The sequence below is a fragment of the Nyctereutes procyonoides genome, unplaced genomic scaffold, assembly GCF_905146905.1.
Source record: "Nyctereutes procyonoides isolate TBG_1078 unplaced genomic scaffold, NYPRO_anot_genome, whole genome shotgun sequence".
NCBI classification, from domain to species: Eukaryota; Metazoa; Chordata; class Mammalia; order Carnivora; family Canidae; genus Nyctereutes; species Nyctereutes procyonoides.
Genome location: NW_026575151.1, coordinates 985,569 through 1,013,033, shown reverse-complemented (window position 1 = coordinate 1,013,033; position 27,465 = coordinate 985,569). Strand labels below are relative to the sequence as shown.

The 27,465-nt window shown below is 35.5% G+C and overlaps 1 protein-coding gene across 5 annotated transcripts in view; it reads right to left on the bottom strand.

Annotated features, from left to right (window-relative positions):
• Positions 1 to 27,465, bottom strand: part of FAM13A (family with sequence similarity 13 member A) — a 310,890-nt gene that overhangs the window by 260,837 nt on the left and 22,588 nt on the right. For 3 of the 5 annotated variants that reach the window (XM_055312970.1, XM_055312972.1, XM_055312971.1), the window contains exons 2-3: positions 24,026 to 24,215; positions 16,879 to 17,088 (exon numbers count right to left, since the gene is read on the bottom strand). In XM_055312970.1, coding sequence (XP_055168945.1) covers positions 16,879 to 17,088; positions 24,026 to 24,215 — 400 coding nt within the window. Of the gene's footprint in view, positions 1 to 16,878; positions 17,089 to 24,025; positions 24,216 to 27,465 lie in introns of those variants that run through there. The other 2 variants (XM_055312973.1, XM_055312974.1) reach the window with 2 other exon arrangements.

Genomic DNA, 27,465 nt, shown 5'->3' with positions numbered 1-27,465 from the left:
AAACTTTAAATATATCATGCCCTTCTCCGATTGACTTATTTCACTCAGCGGGTGACTGGGTGACGGGTACTGAGGGGGGCACTTGATGGGATGAGCACTGGGTGTTATTCTATATGTTGGCAAATTGAACACCAATAAAAAATAAATTTATAAAAAAAATATATATATCATGCCACTTTCTCCTGGCCTACAAAAATAAATATATCATGCCACTTTCTCCTGGCCTACAAAGTGCTCAATGGAAAAAAACAAAACAAAAAACTTCTAACCAAAAACACTCTACTGGAAAAGCTATCATTCAGAACTGAAAGTTATTAAGAGTTTCCCAGACAAGTAAGACCTAAAGAAGCTCGTCATCACTATTCTAGCCTTACAAGACTTATTACAAGGACTTCCTGAAGCTGAAAAGAAAAGATGCTAACAAGTAACAAGAAAACAAAATGGCAATAAGCACTTACCTATCAATAATTACTTTGGATATAAACCAACTAGATTCTCCAATACAAAGATACAGAATGGTGCATGGATTTAAAAAATAAAAAAAATGACATCACTCATCTATAAGTAGCAAACAAGAGACTCACTTCAGATCTAAGGACACATATCTACTGCAAGTGAAGGGATTAAAAAAGATCTTCCATGCAAATGAAAACAAAAGGAAAGCTTTTGTAGGTTAGTTGTATAAGAGAAAATAGACTTTTAAAATGAGACTAATAAAAGGCAAAGGACTCTAGTAATTATAAAGGGATCAAAACAAGAGGATATATATAACATCTGTAAAAATTTCTATACTCAACACAGGAGCACTTAAATATGTAAAGCAAATATTAACAGATCTAAAGGGAGATATTGGGATCCCTGGATGGTTCAGTGGTTTAGCGCCTGCCTTCAGCCCGGGGCATGATCCTGGAGTCCTAGGATGAGTTCTGCATTGGGCTCCTTGTGTGGAGCCTGCTTCTCCCTCTGCCTGTGTCTCTGCTTCTCTCTCTCTCTCTCTCTCTCTCTCTCTGTCTCTAATGGATAAATAAATAAAATCTTTAAAAAAAATAAAGGGAGATATTAACCACAATAATAGTAGGTAACCTTAATACCCAATTTAAATCAATGGATTAGATCATCTAGACAGAAAATCAAGGAAACATCTGCCTTAAACACATATGGACACCATATGGACTTAATAGAATCAGAACATTTCATCCAGAAGCAGAATACATATACTTCTCAGGTGTACATGCAAGATTCTCTAGGACAGAACACATGTTGGGAAACCAAACAAGTCTCAATAAACTTAGGAAGACTGAAATTATATCAAGGATCACAAAATGGACACACAGATCAATGGAACAAAGTAGTGAGTCCAGAAATAAACCTACACATTTATGGTCAATTAATCTACAATAAAGGAGGCAAGAATATACAATGGGGAAAACACTAGCCTTTAACAAATGGTGCTGGGTAAACTGTACAGCAACATGCAAAAGAATGAAACTAGATCACTTTCTTGTATCATACAAAAACAAAACAAAATTCAAAATGGGTTAAGGACCTAAAAGTGAGACCTGAAACCATAAAACTTCCAGAAGGAAATATAGGCAGTAATTTCTTTGACATCAGCCTTAGCAACATTTTTCTTGATAGGTCTCCTGTGGCAAGGGTAACAAAAGCAAAAATAAACTAATGGGACTGCACCAAAATAAAAAGCTTATATACAGCAAAGGAAACCATGGACAAGGCAAAAAAACAACCTACTGAATGGGAGAAGATATTTGCAAATAATATATCAAATAAGGGGTTAATATTCAAAATATATAAAAAACTTTTACAACACCACAAAAAAAAAAACCAAAAACAAAAACAAAAAAACTCAACACCACAAAAAATACCTCAACCCAACAATAACAAAACAAAAAAAACCCAAAATTATCCAATTAAAATGGAAAGACCTGAACAGAAATTTTTCCAAAGTAGACATAGAGATGGTCAAACATATAAAAAGATGCTCAATATCCCTAATCATTATGAAAATGTAAATTAAAAACTACAATAAGATATTACTTTACATCTGTCAGAATGGCTAAAATAGAAAACAGAAGAAATAGCAAGTGTTGGTGAGGATGTGCAGAAAAAGGAACCCATGGGCACTATTGGTGGTAATGCAAATTGGTGCATCTACTTACGGAAAACAGTTTGCGGATTCCTCTAAAATTAAAAATAGAAATACCATATGATCCAGTATTTCCCCTACTGGTATTTACCAAAGAAAATGATAACACCAATTTGAAAAGATATAAGCATTCCTACATTTATGGCAGCATTTACAATAGCCAAGACATGGAGCCAACCCAATATCCATCAATAGATGAATGGATAAAGAAGATATACTATGAAATATTACTCAGCCATAAAAAAGAATGAGATATTGGCATTTGTAACAACATGGATGGATGGATGGACTTAGAAGTAAGAATAAATCAGATAGAAAATAAATAAATCAGATAGAAATAAATAAATCAGAGAAATAAATCAGATAGAAAAAGACAAATATCATATGATTTCACAGACATGTGGAATTTAAGAAACACAAGAACCAACAAACAAAAAAGACTCTTAAGCATAGAGAATAAACTGGTAGTTGTCAAAAGAGGTGAGTGGGGGATCCCTGGGTGGCGCAGCGGTTTGGCGCCTGTCTTTGGCCCGGGGCGGATCCTGGAGTCCCGGGATCGAATCCCACGTCGGGCTCCCGGTGCATGGAGCCTGCTTCTCCCTCTGCCTGTGTCTCTGCCTCTCTCTCTCTCTCTGTGACTATCATAAGTAAATAAATAAAAAAAAATTAAAAAAAAAAAAAAAGAGGTGAGTGGGAGGATGGATGAAATATTAGGGAACTCAGAGTACATTTGTCTTGATGAGCACTGAGAAATGTATAGAGTTGCTGAATCATATTGTATACCTGAAAGTAATATAACACTGCATGTTAACTATACTTGAATTAAAAAAAACATATCAAGCATCTTTTCCAGTAACAATGGAAAAACTAGTAATCAATTACAGGAAAAAAACTGGGGGGAAAAATCAAATATGTGGAGACTAACAACATGCTACTGAACAACCAATGAATCAATGAAGAAATCAATGGAGAAAATGAAAAATACCTGGAGACAAATATAAATACAATATTTCAAAAATCTATAGGCTAGCAAAAGTAGTACTAATAGGGAAATTTATAGAAATATAGGCCTACCACCAGAACAAAAAAAATCTGAAATACAAAATCTAACTTTATACCTAAGGAACTAGAAAAAATAATAAATGAAGCCCAAATTAGATGGGAGGAAATAAAAATCAGAACAGAAATAAATGAAACAGAGAATAAAAGGACAATAGGAAAGATCAATAAAACTAAGAGCCGATCTTTGGAAATAGAAACCAAATGGACAAATCTTTAGTTAGACTCACCAAGAACAAAAAAAGAAAGCACTCAAAACCAGAAATGAAAAGGGGAAAAGTTACAAGTGATAACATAGAAATTTAAAGATCACAAGAGATCACTATGAACAATTATATGCCAAACAATGTCATAACACAGAAAAAATTGATCAATTCCTAGAAACATAAAATATTTTAAGGCTGAACCACAACAAATAGAATACCTGAGTAGACTGATTACTAGTGAGGAGATTGAAACAATAGTGAAAAATATCCCAACAAACAAAAGTCCAGGACCAGACAGCTTTGCAGATGAATTCTACCAAACATTTAAAGATATAGTATCTATCCTTCACAAATTCTGTCAAAAATTAAGGAAGAAGGAATCCTTCCAAACTGATCTTATAAGGCCAGAATTACCCCTGATATCCAAATCAGACAAGGACACTACAGAAAGAAAATTACAAACCGATATTCCTGATAAGCATACATGTAAAAATTCTCAGCAAAATATTAGCAAACCCAATTCAACAATACATAGAAAGGATCATACACCTGATCAAATGGGATTTATTCCAGGAATGAAAAATGGTTCAACATCTGCAAATCCATCAATGTGATATATACATTAACAAAATGAATAATAAAAATCAAATGATCATCTCAATAGGTGCAGTAAAAACATCTGACAAAATAATTATTATTTTAAAGATTGTATTTATTTATTCAAAAGAGACACAGAGAGGGGGCAGATAGAGAGGCAGAAGGAGAAGCCGACTACCTGTGGAGAGCGTGATGTGGGACTAATCCCAGGACACTGGAATCATGACCTGAGCCAAAGGCAGATGTTCAACCACTGAGCCTCCCAGGTGTCCCACATCTGACAAAATTAAACATCTACTTATGATAAAAACTTTTAACCAAGTGGGTATAAAGGGAATGAATCTCAATATAATTAAGGCCATATAGGAAAACCTACAGTTAGCATCATGCTGACGGGTAAAAAGTTGAAAGCTTTTTCTCTAAGATCAGGACAAGCCAAAGATGGCCACTCGTACCACTTTTATTAAAAGAGTATTAGAAATCCTAGTCACAGCAATTAGGCAAACAAACAAACAAATAAATAAAGGCATTCAAATTGGAAAAGAAGTAAAATTGTCACTATTCACAGATGACATAATAGTATATATTAAAAAACCTTAAATACTCCACCAAAGAACTGTTAGAATAAATGAATTTAACAAAGTTGCAGGATACAATATATCAGTGTAGATATCTGTTATGTGTCTATGCATGAAAAACTATAAGAGAAATTAAGAAAATAGACCCATTTACAATTACATTAAAAAAAATACCTAGGAATAAATTTAACCAAGGAGGTGAAAGACCTGTATACTGACTACCTCAAGATACTATCTAAAGAAATTGAAGAATCATCAAATAAATGGAAAGGTATTCCATGTTCACGGATCAGAAGAATTAACATTATTAAAATGTCCATATTACCCAAGGCAATCTCAGATTCAATGCAATCCCTATCAATATTCTATTGGTATTTTTCACAGAAATGGAACAAATAATCCTAAAATGGGTGTGGAACCACAAAAGTCTTGAATAGCCAAAGCAATCTTGAGAAAGAACAATGATGGTAGTATCATGCTTCCTGATTTCAAATTATACTGCAAAGCTATAGTAATAAAAAAATACAGTATTAGCATAAATACATACACACAGATCAATGAAACAGAATGCCCAGAAATAAACTCATGCATATATAGCCAATTAATTTTCAACAAAGCAGCCAAGAATATACAATTGGAATGGACTATTTTTTTCTTCAACATCTTTAAATGTGTTTATTTAAAAAGAAAAATCAGATGCATATAAAGTGTTTCATAGTTTTTAATTCTCAAAACAAATACCCAACCCTCCACCCAGGGCACCCCCTACTTCAGTGGTCTTTCTGGTAACCTGTTTTCGTCTTACTGAAAGTTAATGGCTCAGAATAGACCCTCCTACAGAATTCATCAGCACTAACAGATTGCTTAGACTAGAGATCTAGAGAAACTAATAAACAAGGGTCCTTTGTAGCGAGGTTAATGAGAATCCCTATAATAGAGGCAGACACCACAACAAAGTGCCATCAATTGCTGAAGGCTAAAAAATAGGTATCATTTTCAACAGTATTTTATTTTATTTGGAAAAGTCCTTAGACTACATTAAATAAGTCTCCTTTCCTCTAAAGAAACAATTTACATTTTGTTATGATGCTTGTAAAAAATAAGTAACAGCAAACACACAAGGTTAGTTTAATAGCATGGGGCAATGAATCGTATCCACGTACTTCCTAGAACCAAGCTGATAAACTGTGCCACACCTGATTATATATTGCAGCATGATTGAAATAACCAAGCAAAAGATGATACATTCACAACTTATATTTAGGTGATGACCACAGGTTTATAAGAGTAGATCACTCCAATAAAACAGGAGTGAACAAACAGGAGAAGACAGATACCAACATTCCCCTAACCCTTTGTCAGAAGATTTTTGATCCATATTGCAAAGTGTAAACAGACATTATAGGTTAGACACTGCAGAAAAGTAACATTTGGGGAAAAAAAGCTATTTATCAGTAAGTAACTTCAAGTTGCCTTCTTCCCCTGGGATAGCAAACAGCTGATTTTAAGCATTTGTTTTAAATTGGCACTACAGGAATAGAAATGCAAATTTTTAAAATCCCTGTTTTTTACCCTGGAATTGAAATGTCTCCAACTCAAAAAAGTGATTAGTACAATATTATTTTGTAAAGGCCTCCGAAATAAAGTTAACAGTAAACAGATTCCTTTTTTCATATCCAAACATTATTTCCATCTATGTGTAAGAAAGTATAGTTGGCTCCAACTCTTCCGTGTCAGAATCCATCTTAAATCCTTAAAGCAACAACAATGCTTTATTTCCAGTGTCACTACAAGTACTGTATTACCATACCCTATTGCAGAGTTTTAAAAGCTCGAATCAGGTAGATATTTATAGCCAAGACCCGCTTTTTCACGTTCATAAACTTACTAATATGCAGCCTAAACAGTAACACAATGTATAACATTCTGTAGTGCATAAATAAGCAATATCCACTTTAACTGCCAATTCAGTCTTATAGATAGTTTAAAAAATTATTTGTGCATAGTTTTAAGCACTATCTACAATCACAAATGTGAATACTTCCAGAAATAAAAAAAGTCAGGGACAGTCTCTTTAATAAATGCTGGAAAAACTGGACAGACCTATCAAAGAATGGAACTAAACCACTACCTTACACCATACATGAGAATTAACTCAAAGTAGATTAAAGACTTGATTGTTCGACCCGAAACCATAAAATGTCTCGGAGCAAATATAGGCGATAAGCTCCTTGACATTGATCTTGAATTATTGGATCTGACTCTTCAAGACAAAAGCAAAAATAAGTGGGACTACATCAAACTAAAAAGCTGTATAGAAAAAAATTAAAAGGCAACCTACTGAATGGGAGAAAATATTTACAAGTATTTTAATATTCATATAAGAACTTAATATCCAAAATATATAAAGATCTCAAACATCTTAACAAGCAAAACAAGACCAAAAACAAACAAACTCCAAATCAAAACAATCTGCTTTAAAAATGGGCAGAAGATCTAAACAGACATTTTTCTGAAGAAGGCATACAGATAACCAACATGCACATAAAATGTTCAATATCACTAATTATCATGGAAATATAAAACAAAACCACAATGAGATAGGAGGTGATATCTGTTAGAATGGTTATTATCAAAAAGACAAAAATAAGTGTTGGAGAGGATGTGGAGAAAAGGGAACCTTCATGCACTATTGGTGGGAATGTAAACTGGTGCAGCCACTAAGAAATACAGTATGAAGATTCCTCAAAAAATAAAAAATGGAATTAGCATATGATCAACTATACAATTTCTGGGTATTTATCTGATGATAAAAACATAAATTTCCAAAGATATATGCATCCCTACAGCATTATTTACAGTATCAAGGTATGGAAACCACCTAAAGGTCTGTTGATGGATGCACTGATATAGATACACTATATACAGTGGAAAATACTACTCAACCATAAAAAAGAGGGAAATCTTATGATTCGCAACAATGTGGATGGACCCTGAAGATATTATGCTAAGTAAGTTGAACATGCAAAGACAAATATATATAATTTCACTTATATGTGAATATAAAAGTAAAACAAACCAAACTCATAGATACAGAGAATTAAGTTGTGGTTATCAGAGAGGAGGAAGTTTGGGGATGAGAAAAATGGGTGAAGGGGGTTGATTGTATGGTAACAGATGGTAACTAGACTTATTGTGATAATCACTTTGTAGTATTGTATACAAGGATTAAATTATTATGTTGTATACCTAAAGCTAAAATGTTATATACCAATTTTATCTCAAAAGAAGAAAAAGGCAGTCACAGACCTTAAAAGAAAATAAGATAATACAAAAAAATTTCTAAGACCAAAAGACAGTATTTTCTAGATCAAATGGACTTACTGAGTGCCCAACAGATGATGAAAACAGATGAACAAAACAGATTGAACAGATGAAAAAAAGATTCCAGGAAATAATAGGTCCAGGAAGGAAGATTGGTGAGAGACTCTCAGAATCAGCACTGCTACCAAATTAGGTGGGATCAGAAGAAAAAAGGCCAAAGAGGAATCTCCCCAGAAATAACTGATAAATTACTCGAAAATTTTTTGAAAGATTAGTGGATTTATTGGAAAAGTTTTGTAGTTTGGAAAACCCTACAAGTATGTTTTCACTCACACAATTTTCTATAAACCTAAGACACATACCAACATTAGATAGTACATCACACATGCACACACACATACACACTCTTACATAGTTACAACTAGTCAAATACTAATTAAGACATCAGCTAAACTTGTCCTATAACACAACTGGAAGAAATTGTTTGGAGTAAGTTACACTGTCACTTACTAGAGCTAATTCCATATATTTTATAAATAGAAGTGATAATGTCTTTAAGAAATCAAGATATAACATTATAAGAATACTATCAAGTGGAAGCAAATACCAAAGAACAGCTAAAAAAAATGAAATCTGATTTCCTCTAGGAAAAAAATTGAGGGCTGCCAAAGCCTGTATAGGGATCAGTTGGTTTTCTCTAAGTCTTTTAACTTTGTATGTTTTTTTTTTAAGATTTCATTTATTTATGAGAGACATAGAGAAAAAGGCAGAGATATAGGCAGAGGGAGAAGTAGGCTCTATACAGGGAGCCTGATGCGGGACTCAATTCTGGGACCAAGACCTGAGGCAAAGACATACACTCAACCACTGAGCCACCCAGGAGTCTTTTAACTTTGTATGTTTTAAAGATATCTATTACATAGAATTTTTTAAAAAATATTTTCTTTAAATAAAGGAAAAAATACATCCAAGGCAATGAAGATGTATTTTATTGAGGGTAATAAGGTTACTTAAGAACAGCCAGTTCAGGGATCCCTGGGTGGCACAGTGGTTTGGCGCCTGCCTTTGGCCCAGGGCGCGATCCTGGAGACCCAGGATCGAGTCCCATGTCGGGCTCCCGGTGCATGGAGCCTGCTTCTCCCTCTGCCTGTGTCTCTGCCTCTCTCTCTCTCTCTCTGTGTGTGACTATCATAAATAAATAAAAAATTAAAAAAAAAAGAACAGCCAGTTCAGTGTTTGATTAATTTTACTGAAAGATTATCAAATCCACTATATTTATACCCCTACTCAACACATACATACACTATACTTACTGTTGGAATCATGTGCCTCTGTTTTCCAAACACCTTTATTGCTGTAATCCTTTCTTCTTAGCGTGCACAATACCTGTGGGTATTTTCCCAGTCTTCTACAGCTGAGGTACTACGTTCCTCCTCCACAAAGCCCTTCTGATCATGTCATAGAAAGGATTCCTCCCTTTCAACCCTACTCCATCCTGTGTATACTGGCTTGCTATGTACGTGTTCAATTCTCAAACCAAACTACAAGCTCGTTGATGGAAGGAGAGTATCCTAGTTTTTTATGTAAGCAATAGAAATAATAAAACTAATGCCTACACCTCAATTTAAAAATTTAAAAGGAAAATTTTAATCACTGATTTCATATGCATAACTGGCAATGTTTATTTGCAGTCTTCAATTTTCATTAAAATCATGTAAAATATCAAACAAAATAAAAATAACTTGCAACCGATATAAAAATATTCCCAAGTCCATCTTGTGTGATTTGCCAACTCAACCAATAATCAAAAATTCAAGTAATTTCAATTAATTTGGGCAAGGATCTTGAAATCTTTATCTTAACTTGAAATTGAGTCCTAATTTTCTCTTTTTTACTCTTTCTTAATCATTAGGCAGGCAGTACACTTATTCTTCTGTAACTCTTTTGTCATTTTTTTTTTCTTTTAGAGATGGCAAAGTTAGGGTACAAAAAAGGACAAGGCAAGTTTTAGGCTTGAAAGCAAAAAAGTGGAGTGAACTGCACTAAATGGCTTGCCTTCTTATAAACAAGGAAAGAAGGGGCAGAGGAGTGGGCTGAGGAGGAACTCGGACATAAGGATGAGGAAGGAAGACTGCATTAAACTGTGCCTGGGTGGCATAGCTGGTTAAGAATCTGACTCTTGGATTTGGCTTAGGGTGCCTGGGTGGCATAGCTGGTTAAGAATCTGACTCTTGGATTTGGCTTAGGTCATGATCTCAGGCTCATGAGATCGAGCCCATGCTCGAGTCCATGCTCAGGGCAGAATCGGCTTCAGACTCTCCCTCTGTCTCACACCCCACCCCCTCACTCACCCCTGGCCAGGAAGGAAGGACAGATGTTAGGATGGCCATCTTAATACAGAATGATTTAATTGGCGTATGATATGACTTGATCTCTGGGCTGCCACAGTTGAGAAGCATTGGCTTGACATTTATTAAATATTTATTTTTGTTTTAAGGGTTTGCATGGATAAACTCAGTTTCCACAATAAACTCAAGAAGTACACACTAATACGATCTCCATTTAACAGGGAAGCTAAGAGTGGTAGTTTTAAAATGTCCACAAAGCCTGACACCTCTCCCTTCAAAAGAGGACCCCAGATTCTTCTCCCCTTGAATATAAACCAGATTATTGACCTGATCTTCATGAACAGAATGTGGTACAAAATATAGTTTGTCTTCTGATGCTCAATCATTCAAAGTGTGGCTTTCATCTCTCTCAAGTTTCTCATGGTAAGGGAAGCCAGCTAGCAGTCAACTAGAGAGACCAGTATAGGAAGGATCTGTGGTCTCTTGCCAGAAACCAGCACTAAATTGCCCAGCCACATAAGTGAACCACCTTGGAAGCACATCTTCTAGCCCCAGTTAAGCCTTCAGATAACTGCAGCCCTTCACACCTCTTGACAATATCTTCCTGACAGACCTTGAACCAGTACTCCCCAGCTAAATTACACCTAAATTCCCAACCCATGGAAACTGTGAAAGAAAATAAATGTTTACTATTGTTTTAAGGCCCTAAATTTTGCAGTAATTATTATACAGCAATAGATAGCTAATACATCAATGCACAAAAAGGTTAAGTAATTTGATCATATTAATGCAGCTAACAAATGGCAAATAGAGATTTGAAACTAGTCAGGGTGGATCCAGATCCTCCACTCTAACCCACGTGGTATAATTTCTTTCTTCAAAACGAAGATTATCCTGCCTATACCTTATTAGAGCTGGTGCAGGGATGAAAAGAAATTATATAAATATCTGCTATCTATTAAACTGAATAGTTAATATCTATTATTACTACTAAAAGGCATAAATTCTTAAGTATTAAAATAGAAACATAAAACACAGGAAATTATCTATATAAATCAAGAAAACACACTCCAATAAAAATTTTTCTCACAAAAAATCATTTATTTTAAACTCACTTTGTTACTCCTAGCTATGTCAGTCATTTAAGATTTCTAAGGCAAAAACATTAATTCTATAATAATTTCTCACCTATTTAGCACCCACCATAGGCTTTTGTTATTTTACACTCATTTATCAAATCATAACACATTTTTTAAAATTACAATACATGTTTAAAAACACATGTTATGGAGTAAATTTTGTCCATGCAAAACTCACAGGTTGAAGCCCTAATCCCCAATGTGACTGTATTTGGAGACAGGGATTTAATGGAAGGCAATCAAGGTTAGATGAGCCCATAGAGGTAGGATCCTAGTCCAATGCAGTAGTGTCCTTATAAGAAAAAGAAAAGGCCATGTGAGAACATGGTGAGAAGGTACCATCTGTAAGACAAGGAGCGAGATCTTACTGGAAACCACCCCGCCCAGTACTTTGATCTTGGACTTCCAGCCTCCAGAGCTATGAGAAAATAAATTTCCATTGTTCAGATGAGTCTACATAGAGGGCTATGATATTCACATCTTTAGCCTTCATCCCTTTCTCCTAAGCACTAACATTCATTTTAGTCATCTATTTAAAATGAGCTCCTCTCCGTGGCCTCATAATTACCTTCCCTTCATGACTTCCATTATTTATATTAATGGACCAATTGTCAAGATGCCACATCAGGATCTCTCTTCCTTCATTAGCAATAGCAGGATCTGAGAAAGATGAATAATAAAGCCCTACAAAGAGATCATCAGACTCTACCAAGCTCATAGCATTTGAGCTTTTGGCTTAAGTTCCAGATTCACCTGGAGACAGGGAAAGGAGCATTAGTCAGCAGTAAAAGGTTCCTAGAAAGTTCAGTTCATGACTCTGCTTCTTCCTTTCAATACAAAAGATCAGGTCAGACAGGCTAAAGAGCATTTTAATAAGTAAAGGCCCCACCCTAAGTACAGACAGAAAAGATTTGAATTACTGTAGACAAAAAGAACAAAAGTTGCCTCAGGTCTCCTCAAAGCACTGAGTCAGCAGGGAGCTCTCCCTGGTGCTACTTCAACCTTATCTTAAAACTTTCTTATTAGTTTCTATTCACAATAGCGTGACAAACTGGCCTTCTGACAGCATAGCCCTCCCCAAACATGGGCATCAGAGTTGGGCCATCACACTACTCCTACCTAACACCCTCTTTAAGGGTGGATTCAAGTCACATGAACTCAAAGCCATATGATTATCTTTGACTCCTTACTCACCCTCATTAACTACTGGCCACCCTGTTCTCTTTATGTTTTCTTTAAAATTCCATTACCAGTTTCTGTTGGGATGCTGAGAAAGTTCTAGAGATGAATAGTGCAAAAGTGTGAATGTATTTAATGCCACTGAGGTGTGCACCTAAAAATGGTTAAAATGGTCATCTTATGTTACATATACTTTACCTCAATTAAAAAGAAAATCCACTGCCAATTATTTGTCAGATACAGGTCCTTAGGACCAAGACCTAGTTTTTGCTATACAGGGCCGGTGGGGTCAAGGGGGATCAGGAGGCACCAACAAAATGGTGGCGGACCCTCTATCTTGTTACCCTCGCCTCGGAACTTTCCCACCACCAGCAGACCACCCAAGGACAGGTCATCATGGGGAGACAGGACCTATGCAGGAAACCTGAACTGCACCTTACCCAAACCCCATATAAGGGCATAAGCAGATATCGCCCCATACCGATTCCACCAGTAATATGCCCTATCACCCCACACAGACACAACCTCTTCCCCCTCCCCCCTTAAAAAGCTCACATGTACTCCTTTTGGGTGCGCCTTCCCTGGCCCCGTGACTTCCCTGGCTTCACTCCCTTACAGGGCCGCGGAACCTCGCCCGAGAGCGCTTCCATTAAAGGCTTGCCTCGACACACCTTTGCCTGCCTCTCTATTTCATTTCACTATCACCCGGATTAAACCTGACATGCACGTCTTCTAGATGTTCTCCCTGCACCTTCCCATCCATCCATCTTACATAGCACCGCTTAAAATACTGCTTCTATCCTTCGAATTTTCTTCAAAATTTACTGTTTGGAGGTCAATACTAATTCCTTAACCTAAAATTCAAAATGCTCTACCATCTAGTCTCAGCCTACATTTATTTAAGTATTTATTATTTAGTTTAATTTAATGTTTTGGAGAGATGGTGTGTGAAGGGGGAGGGGCAAAGGGAGAGGAAGAGAGAGAATCTTAAGCAGGCTCCTCACCCAGTGCATCTTGAGAGCCCCATGATCTCTACCCTGAGATCAAGACTTGAGTCGAAATCAAGAGTTGGATGCTTATCTGCCTAAGCCACCCAGGTGTCCCTCAAGTCTGCTTTTAAAATTATTCCATTTGCTAATTTCCTGCAGTAACAGCTCTGTCAGACATTCTGTCTCACACTGACCGTGTTTTTACTCATAATCTTTTTCTGGCCTATATGGTTTTCCTTTTTATCCAAAATCATCTTATGTGCCTCACTTTACTTTTTCCACAAAGTTGTTCTCTGACTACCATAATCCAAACTGATTTCCCTCTCTTCTTGTTACCACTGACTGGATGTTCTTATCACTCATTTGAAGTACTGTAGAATGTATACCATATACATTCTACCTCCCCAATTAAATCACACACTCGAAGTCAGAACACTTAATCTTTTATTTCTTGGTTTCATCCTGTGTCCAAGTAGGAGCAACTAAAATATTGATGGACTGGTCCAATTCCAACTCATCAAGTAACAACAAAAAACATTCATTGTGAGATGGAGATACTTGCATTTATATTACAGAAGATTTTTAACAGATAACACTGAAATAAAGGGATTTCTAGTTAATCCTAAATGAAATGAATGCTATCCTATCTTCTTTTTATTGCTTGCAATCAATCCACATCTATTCCCAAAACATAACTGAGATTGTTAAAATAAAAAAAATAGGTTATTGGCCCACCTAGGTAAGGGTAAGAGATCAAAAATCATGAAATGTTACCAAGCTGAGACAATTACACTGGAAACCTTAAGAAAGGCAAGTTGTTGCAGTCAGAGGTAAGTTTAACATGACCACCGGGAATGATGACCACTAAAGTCCTTTAAAGTCTCTCTAAAGTATGAACGGTCTAAACCAGAGCTGTGACTCAAGCAAAAGGTTCTGACAGACATCAAGTTCAGATAGAAGCTTTCGATAAATGCCTGGTATGCAGTAATATTGGTATGCTAACTAAAGATACAATCTCATAACTTTAGATACCAGTCAAGTTGATAATGTTACATAATGTTACATAAATGAAAGAATCTAAATAGTGTTCCTCCACACAGAGGGTCATTGTTGATCTACATGATCAAAGGATGACTTAGAGCAGAAAGAATGCTTATTGGCAGCAGATTGTCCTCTGTGGAAGTTTTGGTTTAGTCTAAATGTCTGAAAAAATACTTAGTTGAGGCTCTACAATTCTACCCCATAAAGCAGAGAAGAGAGGATCTTGATGTGAAAAATTGTAAGTATATTCAATTATGAAATACCTTGCTCTTTACGCAGGATAGAATTTGAAGCCCCTTAATATTTTTTAAAAAAGGAAACCTGGCATGAGGTTGTGACAGAATATAAACACTATTCAATCTGTTATAGGAGGACTGAAATGTAAAAGTAGGGTAATCTTTACTAAGGAAGTTTCATCAACACACTTCTGTTACCTACTTGCTACATTTCAATGGCCAAGCATAACATCTGCCCTTAGTGAGTCTGTAAAGAGCCTTGCTGCTTCCAGCTTTTGAGGGACCAGTTGTAGCATGTACTACTGTAAGAATACCACATACAGCATAAACCAAGAGAAGTGCCATAGCTTTTCTAACTGTATTATTAAAGAGAAATGTATTTTCAAGACGCTATACTAATACCTAAAAGCATACTTTATTCCATCCCTTCACTTAGCAGCTTACAATTAGTAGGTACTTCTATTAATATCTCCTTTATTGAACATCACAGACCTAGCTCCAGAGTTTTTTTAGGAAATGAGAACACTAGTAAGGCAAAAGTCAGGGTCTCTGTCGTATTTAGAATTTGTTATGGGTATATAATTACACAATTTCTTAGGTTGGATATATAACCAGACTTACTTTTAGAAGGATACCACTTGCTTTTTATGATGCAAATCAAATTGCTTGGCCACCAAGGAGAAAGGTCATGACTGAGAAGATAATTTATAAAGAAGAGCTAAAGTATAACAAAATATTACTATAATGTAACAAAAATATTAAGACAGTGCATTCTCTTTATCAAATGAAAGGTATTCTAGAAACATGATAGTCTTTTAAAATTCACAGTATTCACAAATATTATAGTATTAATATTTTAATATTAAGACATAAAATAAGGACTCTTAGTAATACTAAATATGTGATTACTAAATATTTTATATGAAGGACATATTTAAAACTTCAACTAACTTTTGTAGCAATCATTTTAAAATGATTTTCAGAAATTTATCTTAAAATTTAACATCTCCATGACAAGGCTAAAATATTCCTTATAAAAATCAGTTAAGGAGCAATGGCTACCTCCTTCAAATTCTCATACATATTACTGTGAAAAAGCTCAGTTTCTAACAAAAAAGCCTCAAACAGATCACTTACTATCACTTACCAGTGTAGAAAGCTTAAGAGCACTTAGATAACCAGAACATATGGTTTCTGCAATTTTTTGCTTTCAAATTTGATCACTATTTTCCAACAGAATACAACACAACAACATGGCCTTCGTGCTTATCCATTCTCTAGTATACTAGATGTGAATAATTATACCACTACTTTAAAGGAATGTGGTTTTAAGCAACATCCTTTTTAATCTGGCAATTAGAAAAATATATTTTCTTTTTCACTCTAACTTGGCACAAATCAGGAAAGAAATGGCTTTTGAAGACTAAATCATTTTTCCTACTATAGTTAGGAGGGAGAACTAAATAATGATTATGCCATAATTACAACCTTTCAAAATGAAGTTTCTTCATTCAAAATCATGTCATAATGCAATCAAAAATCAATTTTCTTCCAGTTGTGTAAAATGAACACAATTATTTTAGGACTCAATCTTGCTTATGAGAAAGACAGCACACCACCTACATTTTAGTCTCAAAGTCACTAACCAAATACAATTTAATTAATTAGTATTTCCTACATAGAATTTAATGCCCTATTCTCACTCCTTGTATGACAGTCACTAGTCAGAAAAGAATTTCTTTGGCCCATAACATTAGGGTTTTCCTATATTAAGTATATGAATTCACCAATAGTCTCAGAAATGACACTTACTAGCAGTATTTCATAATCACTTCAGTATTATTTTAGGGTAGAAAATGAGTAACTAACATAGAAAGATGGTGGTTACTGAGAAACCACTAGTATTTAAAAGCTTAGCCTGATATTTAAATTTTAGGTGTTCAATATTTAAAGGCTTAGTTAGTTTTAACTGAAAAATAAAACCACCTGAAGTGCTAGAAGGATTTTACTGCACTAACCCTGGAAGAGCTGAATGAATCGAGGGTACAATGCTGAGGTGATCACACTCTCTGGCAGCTCCCTCAGAAAGAGCTTCAATAGACTGGCAGCGGAACAGACATCACCATCCTTTCCAAGCTCCACAGGCGCTCCACTCTCAAACTTCCATCGGAGCTGTTCCACCACCTTTACATTGCCATTCACCCTAAAAAGGCCTTCCTGGGTGAGTCCTAGAGGAGGAGAGCAGACACACAGAAAATAAATAGAAGTCTGTCACAGGCAGACACTAACTCCAGAGAACAGTGACAACAAAATAAGTAAATCGCAGTGCAGGATTTTCTAAATGATTATCCAGTACTGGAAGATGTTCACATTCTGTAAAAATGCTTTCTTATAATAATCAACTTTCAAACCTACTAGATATCAACTAAAAAGGTCATATAGGATTGTTATAAAAGCTGACCTCTATAAATAAGGTTAGGACACATATAAACAGAATATATGTTATTTTGCAAAGAAATTACATTCATACATATTCTGTAATATATGATAGAAACTTACTCTGGGCTCCAAGAGCAGCTTACTATTTTGAAAACTATTAAAAACAAAACAAAACTAACATGTATGTAAGAAACTTCTTAACTGTATGTGATTACCTTTGTAATAAGAAGAAATACTTTACTAATCACTGAATTCAAAGGGTAAGACTTTATGAGACCATAAGGTAGTATAAGACAACTTCCTTCCCATCAGCCAGTTGAGAGGGAATATTACTGTTGGTGAGGGTTGGCACAGAAGCATCCATAAAGCAGCCTTTGGATGCTTTATACCATGTTTGGCTAAAGCATAGGGAAGATGGGAAGATGGGCTGATAAACTGTGAAGCTAATGCAGTTTAAGCTTCAGGGCTCCTCATTTATTTAGGCCCTCCCCAGTGCTCTGTTCCTAATTCTTTTTTTTTTTTTTTGTTCCTAATTCTTATTCTTAATTTTGTATTCTTTTTCTTTATAAAGGGGCCCCATAGGGTCAAGCAGTAGGACACATGACATCTTGATTTATCCTCAACAAGGAGAAGCAAATATATGAACTGAGAGACAGAACATCATAAAGGAAGATAAACACATGGAAATGTGGAGTGCTTAAGTCAAAGAGCAATGGGGTAATAAAATGGGAGAAATGGGACAGGGACACAAATGTTGAGTTCAAGAGCAAAGACCTGGTGCGTCTGGCTGGCTCAGTCTGTAAAACATTCAACTCTTGATTTTGGGGTCATGAGTCTGAGCCCCACACTGGGCTTAGAGCTTACTTAAGAACAAAAAGGGCAGACTTTATCATGGGAGCATTAAGGAGAAGGGGGAACATAATACAATCAGGGGTTAAGGAAGATCTTGCTAGCAAAGAGAATGGAGAGAGCAGAAAGATGGCTTTCTTGAACCACATTCTACTCTAAGGCAGTAAGAAAGATTCCAGTGGGAAGGGTGAAAAGGAGAAGAAAAAAAGATTTCATAACTTAGTACAAAAGGGAAGGAAAAGTTGAAAGGTAATTTCAAGGTTTAAAAATAGGAATCCAGGAAAAAGCACTGTAAAAGATAAGATGAAGTAGGGGTGATAAATTTAATAAGTATCTGGCGCTATGTTACGGAACTTAAAAAAAAAAAAAAACAGGAAAAAAATTCAAACATTACCATTACCCTTATGGAGCTTGTAGTGGTAAGTTGTTTGCATACAAAATGTGAAGAACATGAATATCAAAAGTTGACACGAATTTTAGCTCCAATTTTGACAAAAGTTTAGGAAACCGGAGAGGATATTAAAAGTATTTTACCAACCAGTGTGACCAGGGCACCATGTAATCAGAGGAGATACCAGTCAGTATGTGTGGTAGGCAGCTTCTCAAATGGCCCTAATAATGCCCATTCTCCTGATATCCACACTCTTGTGTAATCTCTTCCCCTTTTGTGTGATCTGGATCTAGTGACTTGCTTCTAACCAACAGAATATAACAAAATTACATAATTAGGTTCTAATCTTGCTTTTGAGATTACGTTATAAAAGACTGATGTGCGTCTTACTTGTTTGTCTCTCTCTGGCTTTTCTGGCTTGCTCACTCTGATGAATCAGCTGCTTTTTATTTGGTTAGCTATCTTATGAAGAAGTCCACGTGGCAAGGAACTAAGGGTAGTTTCTGGACAACAGCCAGTGAGTAACTGAGACCCTCAGGTCAACAGCCCACAAGGAACTGAATCCTACTAACAACCACGTGAATGAGCTTAGAAGTGAACCTTTCCCCCAGTCAAGTACTATTATGGCTACAGCCTTAGCCAACATCACAACTTCAGCCTTACAAAAAGGCACAAGACAGAAGACACAACTCAACTGTCCCTAGATTCCTGACCTGCAGAAACTGTGAAATAATAGTTACTTTTATTAAATTTTAGAGATTTTATTTATTTGATAAAGTGCACAAGCATGGGGAGAGGCAGAAGGAGAAGCAGGGAGCCCCACATAGAGCTTAATCCCAGAATCCTGACCTGAGCCAAAGGCAGACACTTAACCAACTGAGCCACCCAGGCGCCCCTAACATTGTTGTTTTAAATCACTACACTTTGGAGTAATCTGTTACACAGCAACAGGTAAGTAAGATGCAATTACTTAGTATTGCATCTTTACCCTTTAGTATTGCAGAGTATCTGTTATTGAGAGACTTCTTGTTTAACTCATTTTTAAAGCTTTCAAGGTCTATTTCCTCCTTTAGAAGCTTCATCTGTAACTTCAGAAATGTGTACTGCCATCAACAGATAGCACCCAAAAAATACCACCCATCCTTGGGTCAAGGCCCAAATCATGAAAATTTAGAATTCTATATCCCAGTCCTATATCTACCCAGTTTCTGAGCCTGGTTTTGGCGAGCAAATGCCTCTTGGACCGGATCTCTCAGTGTTTTTCTAGCTTTGACCTTAGGTTTTCTTTTCCAACAAGGCTTTTTGACCCTTCCCTCAAATAAATACTTCCAGTTATTCCAAAATAACTGCCCAGCTCCAAGAACTGGCTTTGGTCTTCAAGGTCCCTGATCCCCCTAGCCTTTATTAGTGGAAAGAGAAGGTGTAAATGGAAGTCAATGAAATTCACTTTTTAACTATTTTTTCCGCTCCTTTTCTATTTATATAACTCTCTTCTCTCAAAAACATCACTTAAACAATTCTTTTTTTTTTAAAGATTTATTTTTATTTATTTATTTATGATAGACATAGAGAGAGAGGCAGAGACACAGGCAGAGGGAGAAGCAGGCTCCAAGCCAGGAGCCTGATGGGGGACTCCAGGATCGCGCCCTGGGCCAAAGGCAGGCGAAAAACCGCTGAGCCACCCAGGGATCCCCTCACTTAAACAATTCTTATGATACCCAGCGATTTTCAACTTGGGGCAATTTGCCCCTGGCTTTATTATGTTTGGGGGGGGGAAATCCATACGGCTTTTTAAAGGCCCTTACAAATTTATAATATATCCAATACCCATATGAGGCTTACCAGACTATATAACCTTTCAATTTTCCTAATCTAAATTCTTAGGAAATGATGACTGGAAAGGAAATGTTCAGAGGAAGGAAAAGCTTAGCAGGCTTTGTGAAGTTTTCAGAGATTCTCAACATGAAACAGCTACTTAATAATTGGTTTAAAAATGAAAGAATTATATAAATGAAATAACATCTACACCATTGACAGGCACTTTTCTGTACAATTGAGATATTTATTTCAAAATACTATGAAGGCATCATTAGAAACTGAAAATGCCACAAGTCAGATTTGCTTAATCTGCATACTTTGCCCCAGAAAATAGTATAACAATAATGAGCATTTTGTGACACCTGGTGGTAAGAAGAGAGTCCTACACTATTTCAAATTGTGTTATCTCCCAGGATCTTCATGCTAAAGAGAAGGAATCCTGTAACATGGTCAGCAAAATTAGTTATTTTTAAATAGCATAAAGATGATATACCTTATAACTTGTAAGATTTTCCTTCAAATGGGAAAAATTACATATTTTTCCTTTTAAGTTCAAAGTCTTTTTTTTTAATTTTTTAATTTACTTATGATAGTCACAGAGAAAGAGAGAGAGAGAGAGAGAGAGAGAGAGAGAGAGAGACAGAGACACAGGCAGAGGGAGAAGCAGGCTCCATGCACCGGGAGCCCGATGTGGGATTCGATCGCGGGTCTCCAGGATCGCGCCCTGGGCCAAAGGCAGGTGCCAAACCGCTGCGCCACCCAGGGATCCCTCAAAGTCTTTTTAAAAGGCCTTCATAGAGATCTTAAACTCCTTCTGTCTTAAAATTCTTTTACAACAGTCTTCCCTCAAGTTGTTAAAGGTCTACATTTATATTAAATATCAAATATGACTACAGTATCTACCCAGGGTTAAATAATATGACCTATCATCTGATATGTGACAGACTGCCCATTGTATCATGCACAGTAGATGTACAGTAAGTATTTGGTGACTTAAAAAAATACAAAATAATTAATGAAACTCATGACTGAAGTAACTTGCCCATGAACTTCATTCTACCCATCAAGACTTGCACAAAGTTTTTGGTTTATTAACATGATAGTTTCAGACATAGTAAGGCATAGTAAGACAAAGACATATACATATATATGTATACATACATACACACCCCACATCTTTATACATTCATTGTTGATGGGCATCTGGGCTCTTTCATAGTTTGGTTATTGTGGACATTGCTGCTATAAACCTTGGGGTGCAGTTGCCCCTTTGGATCACTACATTTAAGAATAACTGATTTTCCATTTTAGATCTCTAGTTAAGAATGACTGATTTATCCCATTAAAATACTTAGCTTGGACGGGCACTGAGGGGAGCACTTGACGGGATGAGCACTGGGTGTTATTCTGTATGTTGGCAAATTGAACACCAATAAAAAATAAATTTAATATAAAAAAATACTTAGCTTGCATTACCTGAATATACACTATTAAATTCTAACTATGGGTAAGAAGAGAGAAAAGGAAACTAATACCTAATTCAAATTTTGCCAAAATGTTCATACAATGATGCTGTAAATTTAACTGGTTCAACTCCTATAGAGTGGATTATAAATCCACATATCCTTAACCCAGATCTAAAGATACACAATGCTCCAAATGACACATGTGAAAGGTTAGTCACTGAATCATTGCTTACAGACAGCAAAAGACTGCACACAATTCAGTATTCATCAACATGTGACTGCTTGAAGAAATGAAACACATATATAGTCAAACAGTGTGTAGGGGGGAAGAAAGAATTACATGAGTAAAGCTTTTTAATGCAGTATGGAAAGATCTCCACAATATACTACTAAACGACTTTTAAAAAAGATTCCTAACAGTGTGAATGGTATGCTATATTTATGTTCAAAGGGAAAAAAGAACATATGCATATATGATTATATATTCATAAAACATCTTTGTAAGACTGTATCAGACACTGGTGAAGTAATGTTTCTGGGAGAGGAAATGAATGATCAGGCAACAGGTTTTGGATGGAGAGATTTTTCATTGCATATCCTCCAGTATTTTGTACCACATAAGTATATTAACTATTCAATAATTTTTAAAACTTAAAAATGAAAATGATTTTACATAAGAGTAACCTCAAGAGGCTAGTCATTATTGGATAAAAGATCAGAACACTGACTACGCCAAAACCAAAATATTTTAGGTAGTCACACTTTGGTATCCAAATTAATAATACTGAATAACCCTATTTAAAAGATTACATGAATTACCTAGAGATCCATTTATACCTAAATCAGTAGGATACAGTTTTATTCAATATTGAGTGTTTTTGAGTCCTTCAAAGCTCTAACAATATAATGTGGCTTCAAGACCTCGTAGGCCAAGGTCCCATCTTCCTGCCATTCCTGTATGACCCCTTTTTTGTTTAACCTGTATAAAGTACTTTAATAAACACAGAGCTCTTCTCTAAGACTCTTACTTGTCTGCAGTTTATCATCCTCTAAAAATATGGAGATAGCTCCTATGAAGTAAGAATGCAAGCCTGGCTCTCCAGTTTTCAGAACAAAATATCATTTTGTCCTCTACATACCTAGTAACCTGAGCAAATAGTTGTTTTTTCAGTTAACACAAAACACCTGACCCTCTGAGGGCTGAACTACTTGCTATCACAAGTTGACTCACATTCCTACAGAGGAACAGATGTACTGTGCTTCTCACGTATTTCCAATGAAGGATTCTTCTTAGCTGACAAGGTGGAGGGGAGGGAAGGGGAATGGACTCGTAATCATGGGAAGATAAGGAAGCAAACCACACAAAATACAAATGCTTCTCAAGTCTCAAGTTTTACCTTTAAAAATGCCTACCAATTTTAAACTCTATTTTGCAATGAGTCTTTTGTGTAGAAATGTTGTTTTAGTATAGGAAACAATGAAAATTCCAAGCTTTTCCCTCGGAACACTTCCTTCCCAAACCTTCTAACTTACTGAGATTTATTATGTAGTTTGGGGTTTTCCTATCATTTTGCCCTAATGTGAATGCATGTAGGGGAAATGGAAGAATTTTCTCTCTACTTATCCAGGTTTTTAAATAAAATCATAAAAAAAAGCTGTGCTATAAGATACCTCTTAATAATTTATCTTATCATTCAATGAATTCAATTATTCTCTAATTGTTTTACATACTTATGTGCATCACTTCAAATGGAAAATGATCCCCCCAAATAGGCTATATATATATATATATATATATTTTTTTTTTTTAGTATCCCTACTGAGCTTATGAAAGTAATCAAGGCATCCAGGAAGTTCAGGATTGACCTCAGCTGAAAAAGATACCCCCAAAATGTTACCCTAAAAATTACTATCAGCTGGAATTTAATGACTCAAGAGCACTATTGTTAGTGCTAGTTTTCCAAACTAAAAACCTCAAGGATTAAATTGATTGGTTCATAGTAAACGGAATAGTATTGTCAAAATCATATTAGGCAGTAATAATACTCTTAATGGTCTTTTTAAAGGAAAAGGCATCTTACATAATTTGATATTCTAATTAAAGTGTTTTAGGAAATATTCTAATACATCATGAAGGAGTTCACACAGAAACCTTCTTGTATGTGGGAGCTACAAACACAACAGAATGAAAACAGGACTTACCATGCTTCGTCAAGTAATCCACTAGAGTCCCCACTATAGCTGGAATGCCGTTCTCTGTGAGCCCTTGCTGCTGGAGGTCTTGGAGGCTGACGCCAAATAACTTTTTATAGGAAGAATTTCTCTGCTCATTTAGTGGCACTGCCACTATCTTTTTCATGTCTTCTTTCAGCCGAACCGCTGCTTTACTTTGCTTGAAAGAACATAAGCAAGAAGAGCAGTCAGTTATATTGACCACAGGAGGCTGCATAGTTACAAGACAAACACCTGAATTGGAATGTAGGCATCTGGAGGCCCGTAGGAGTGGTCTTCACTTATTTTGACTTCAACGCAACTCAGTACTACTAATATCTCTCACATGTTGCTCAGCGTCATGAATGGCACATACAGATAGAATAGTTAAAAGAAATGAGAAACCTAAAGCCACAACTTAATTGTAGCTAAGGAAGAGAGGAAATACACTGGAGTATCTAAGATAGATTATTACAGTAACCAGGGGGTGGGACTCACAGGTACCTGGTCAACAGGAAAATAAAACACTCCTAAGATTATTGAAACACCATGCAGATCCTAGAATAAGATTTCTAAAGATGAAAATGTATCTAGATGCCATTTTAAGGTAGCTTTAATTTGGAGTCTTAGACAAAAAATGTATATGAGTAGAGTGAACATTTGTTTCTCTGATTTAATTACATCTGTGAATATCTCATCAGTATTTTGGCACAGGAAATCAGCTCAATTCTCACTGAAGTTCAAAATATTCCATCTCTGAAACAGCAACATTTCAGGTAGTCACAATTTAAACATTTCACAAGACTGTACATATTATAAGTAAAAAAAATGCAGCTTACATTTAAGTTATTGCCACAATGAAAAATCCAAATATTTCTTTTAATAGAAATTTGTATCCCAGGAAGTGTTAAACTATATTAAAATTTATCTTTTATAACTGAGGGATTTTCTTTTTAAAGCATGTGTGCTATATAAATGTTATATATCCATAAGTCTAAACACTGAAAAGCTGGGAAAATGCAAACCATTTTAATTGGGGATAGAAGTGGTAGATTGGGGGAAACTTTCACTCTTTGAGAATGAATGTACCAACCAACAAAAGTGTAAATATTACAAGTGCAAGCTGATGTAGCTATTACCATGTGAAAATAGAAACCTTACTTCCAGTTTAGAATTGAGGAAGCAAAGATCAGAGTTAAGTAATTTGGCAGAAGTCATAGAACTGGTAAGAGTTTCATCCTCCTCTAGGTTCATGTTTCTCTCCCTAAGTTAGATTTATATTAATGTCCTAGAGCAGTTTATATACAATTATAATAATATACTACAATCAACTCTATAGGACCTGAGATGACACAATGTTAATCCTACAATCTTGATTTTGAGTAGGGTCCCTGTATTCTCAATCTGATTTTGAATTTCACAATCTACAGAATCAGACCAACTTCCATTGAGATGTTTGCATCTTCTGGTAGGTTATATTTTCCTTTTAAGATTTTATTTATTTATTCATGAGAGGCACAGAGAGAGGCAGAGACATAGGCAGAAGAAGCAGGCTCCCCATAGGGAGCCTGATGCAGGACTCAATCTCAGGATCCTGGGATCGCAACCTGAGAAAAAGGCAAATATCTGCTCAACCACTGAGCCACCCAGGTGCCCCCTGATAGGTCATACATGAAAACCAGATTTTTCTAGTGAAAATTCAGCAAATGTAAAGTTAAAATAGAGATTTAGCATCTATTAATATTATAGATAATACTACAGATTTAGTATCTGTTAATAGTATAATATCATAGTGTTAGCTACTATAGAGTAGTAGTAGTATAGGCAATAACTATGATCTGTTACCAAATTATGAACTTATTAATTAAGCCAAATTTATAATAGCTAATAACTTTTTTGTGGGGGTTTAAAAACCTATGAATACTTGTAAATACTTTCAAAATGTAGCATTAAAAACAGCTGGCAATATAAGGTTAAATCTTACACATTTTATCTCACTTCATTTTATCTTCTTACAGAGACAATACAGCATAATGTTTTGGAGCATGCACTGTGGAACCAGGCTTTCTGTTTCAAGTTTCATTCTGCTCTAATTAGCTGTGAACCCTGGACAAGTCACTTGACTTCTCTGTGCCCAATTGTGAAACGGTGATGCTAAGAGTTCCTATCTTATAGGAATATAGAAGACTGAAGTGAATTAATATACATAAAGGAATGAGAAGAGTACTTGGCATACTCAGCAATTATGGATTGTTATACATTATTACAACCATCATGATCATCACCATTATCCTTCCAGGAAATTACTCTGATTTCTTCTTTAAAAAAAAAATGGAGATATAATGTGTCTAGACTAAAGTTTGCTGTTTAAAAAGGCATCATGGTGGTCAAGACATACTAGTTGGTAGTCTGATGATCTAATTATTCTCTCTCATCTCTTAAAATATGCAAGAAGACTGAATGATAAAGATAAAATAATTTTGTATATATGTGCCATGATTCCTTAACTTATTAGAAAGTCAAGGTTTCCTTAGAAATACTGTCTATGCTTGAGTTTAACACCTTGAATTAGTGCTCTGTTGACAGCCCCTGCTGTTTACTCTGTCCTTTAGTCAGAATGGCAGCCAGTAGGTGTATCTCCTGTCAGTAGACAGTATAGATAAGCAATCTCCATGCTATAGATGAGAAAGTTTTCAAGTAAGAGACAGGCAATGGACCTCACAGAAGTTGAAGTGACTACAAATTAAACTATCTGTTTACTCAATATAGAGCCATACTACAAACAAAATTTATATGCAATCATAATAAAAGAACAGGAAATCAGCTCAATTCTATTTTTAAAATTGGTAACTGGTATGACATTTTAAAAATAAATATTAAAAAAACCCACAATGAAACAAAACAGTTATATTTCTCAAGACATCACAATCAATTTGTCAGTGACCACAAATACACACTATAAAGTGTTGCTCACATCTAGCCTGGTTGGTGAAGAGATCAGCTAGCAGGAAGCAATGAGATGTCACCAGTAGTTTATGCCTAAACTACTACACTACTTCAGTAGTTTATAACTAAATCATTAAAAAATATATAGCAGCTTACAATAAATATAATGATCCCTTCTGGTAAGTAATAAAAGTTAAATATTCATGGAAAAATAACTATAGACAATGATATATCATTACTTTATAAATGTCAGTCTCTATGGAATTTTACCTTTTAAAACATACATCTTACCTTTCTTGATTTATAAAATAAGCTAAAAATAATGGCTGAGGTATTTGGAGTCAAACTTAACTGTTTAAACTTTGGTTTGTGTATATTCCCATCCATCATTTCAGTTTGAAAACTGGAGTATATGTGGTGTGCTTGTGTACACATGTAAAGGCAAATAGGTTCCTACATTTATAAAAGACAGGGAATCTTGGGAT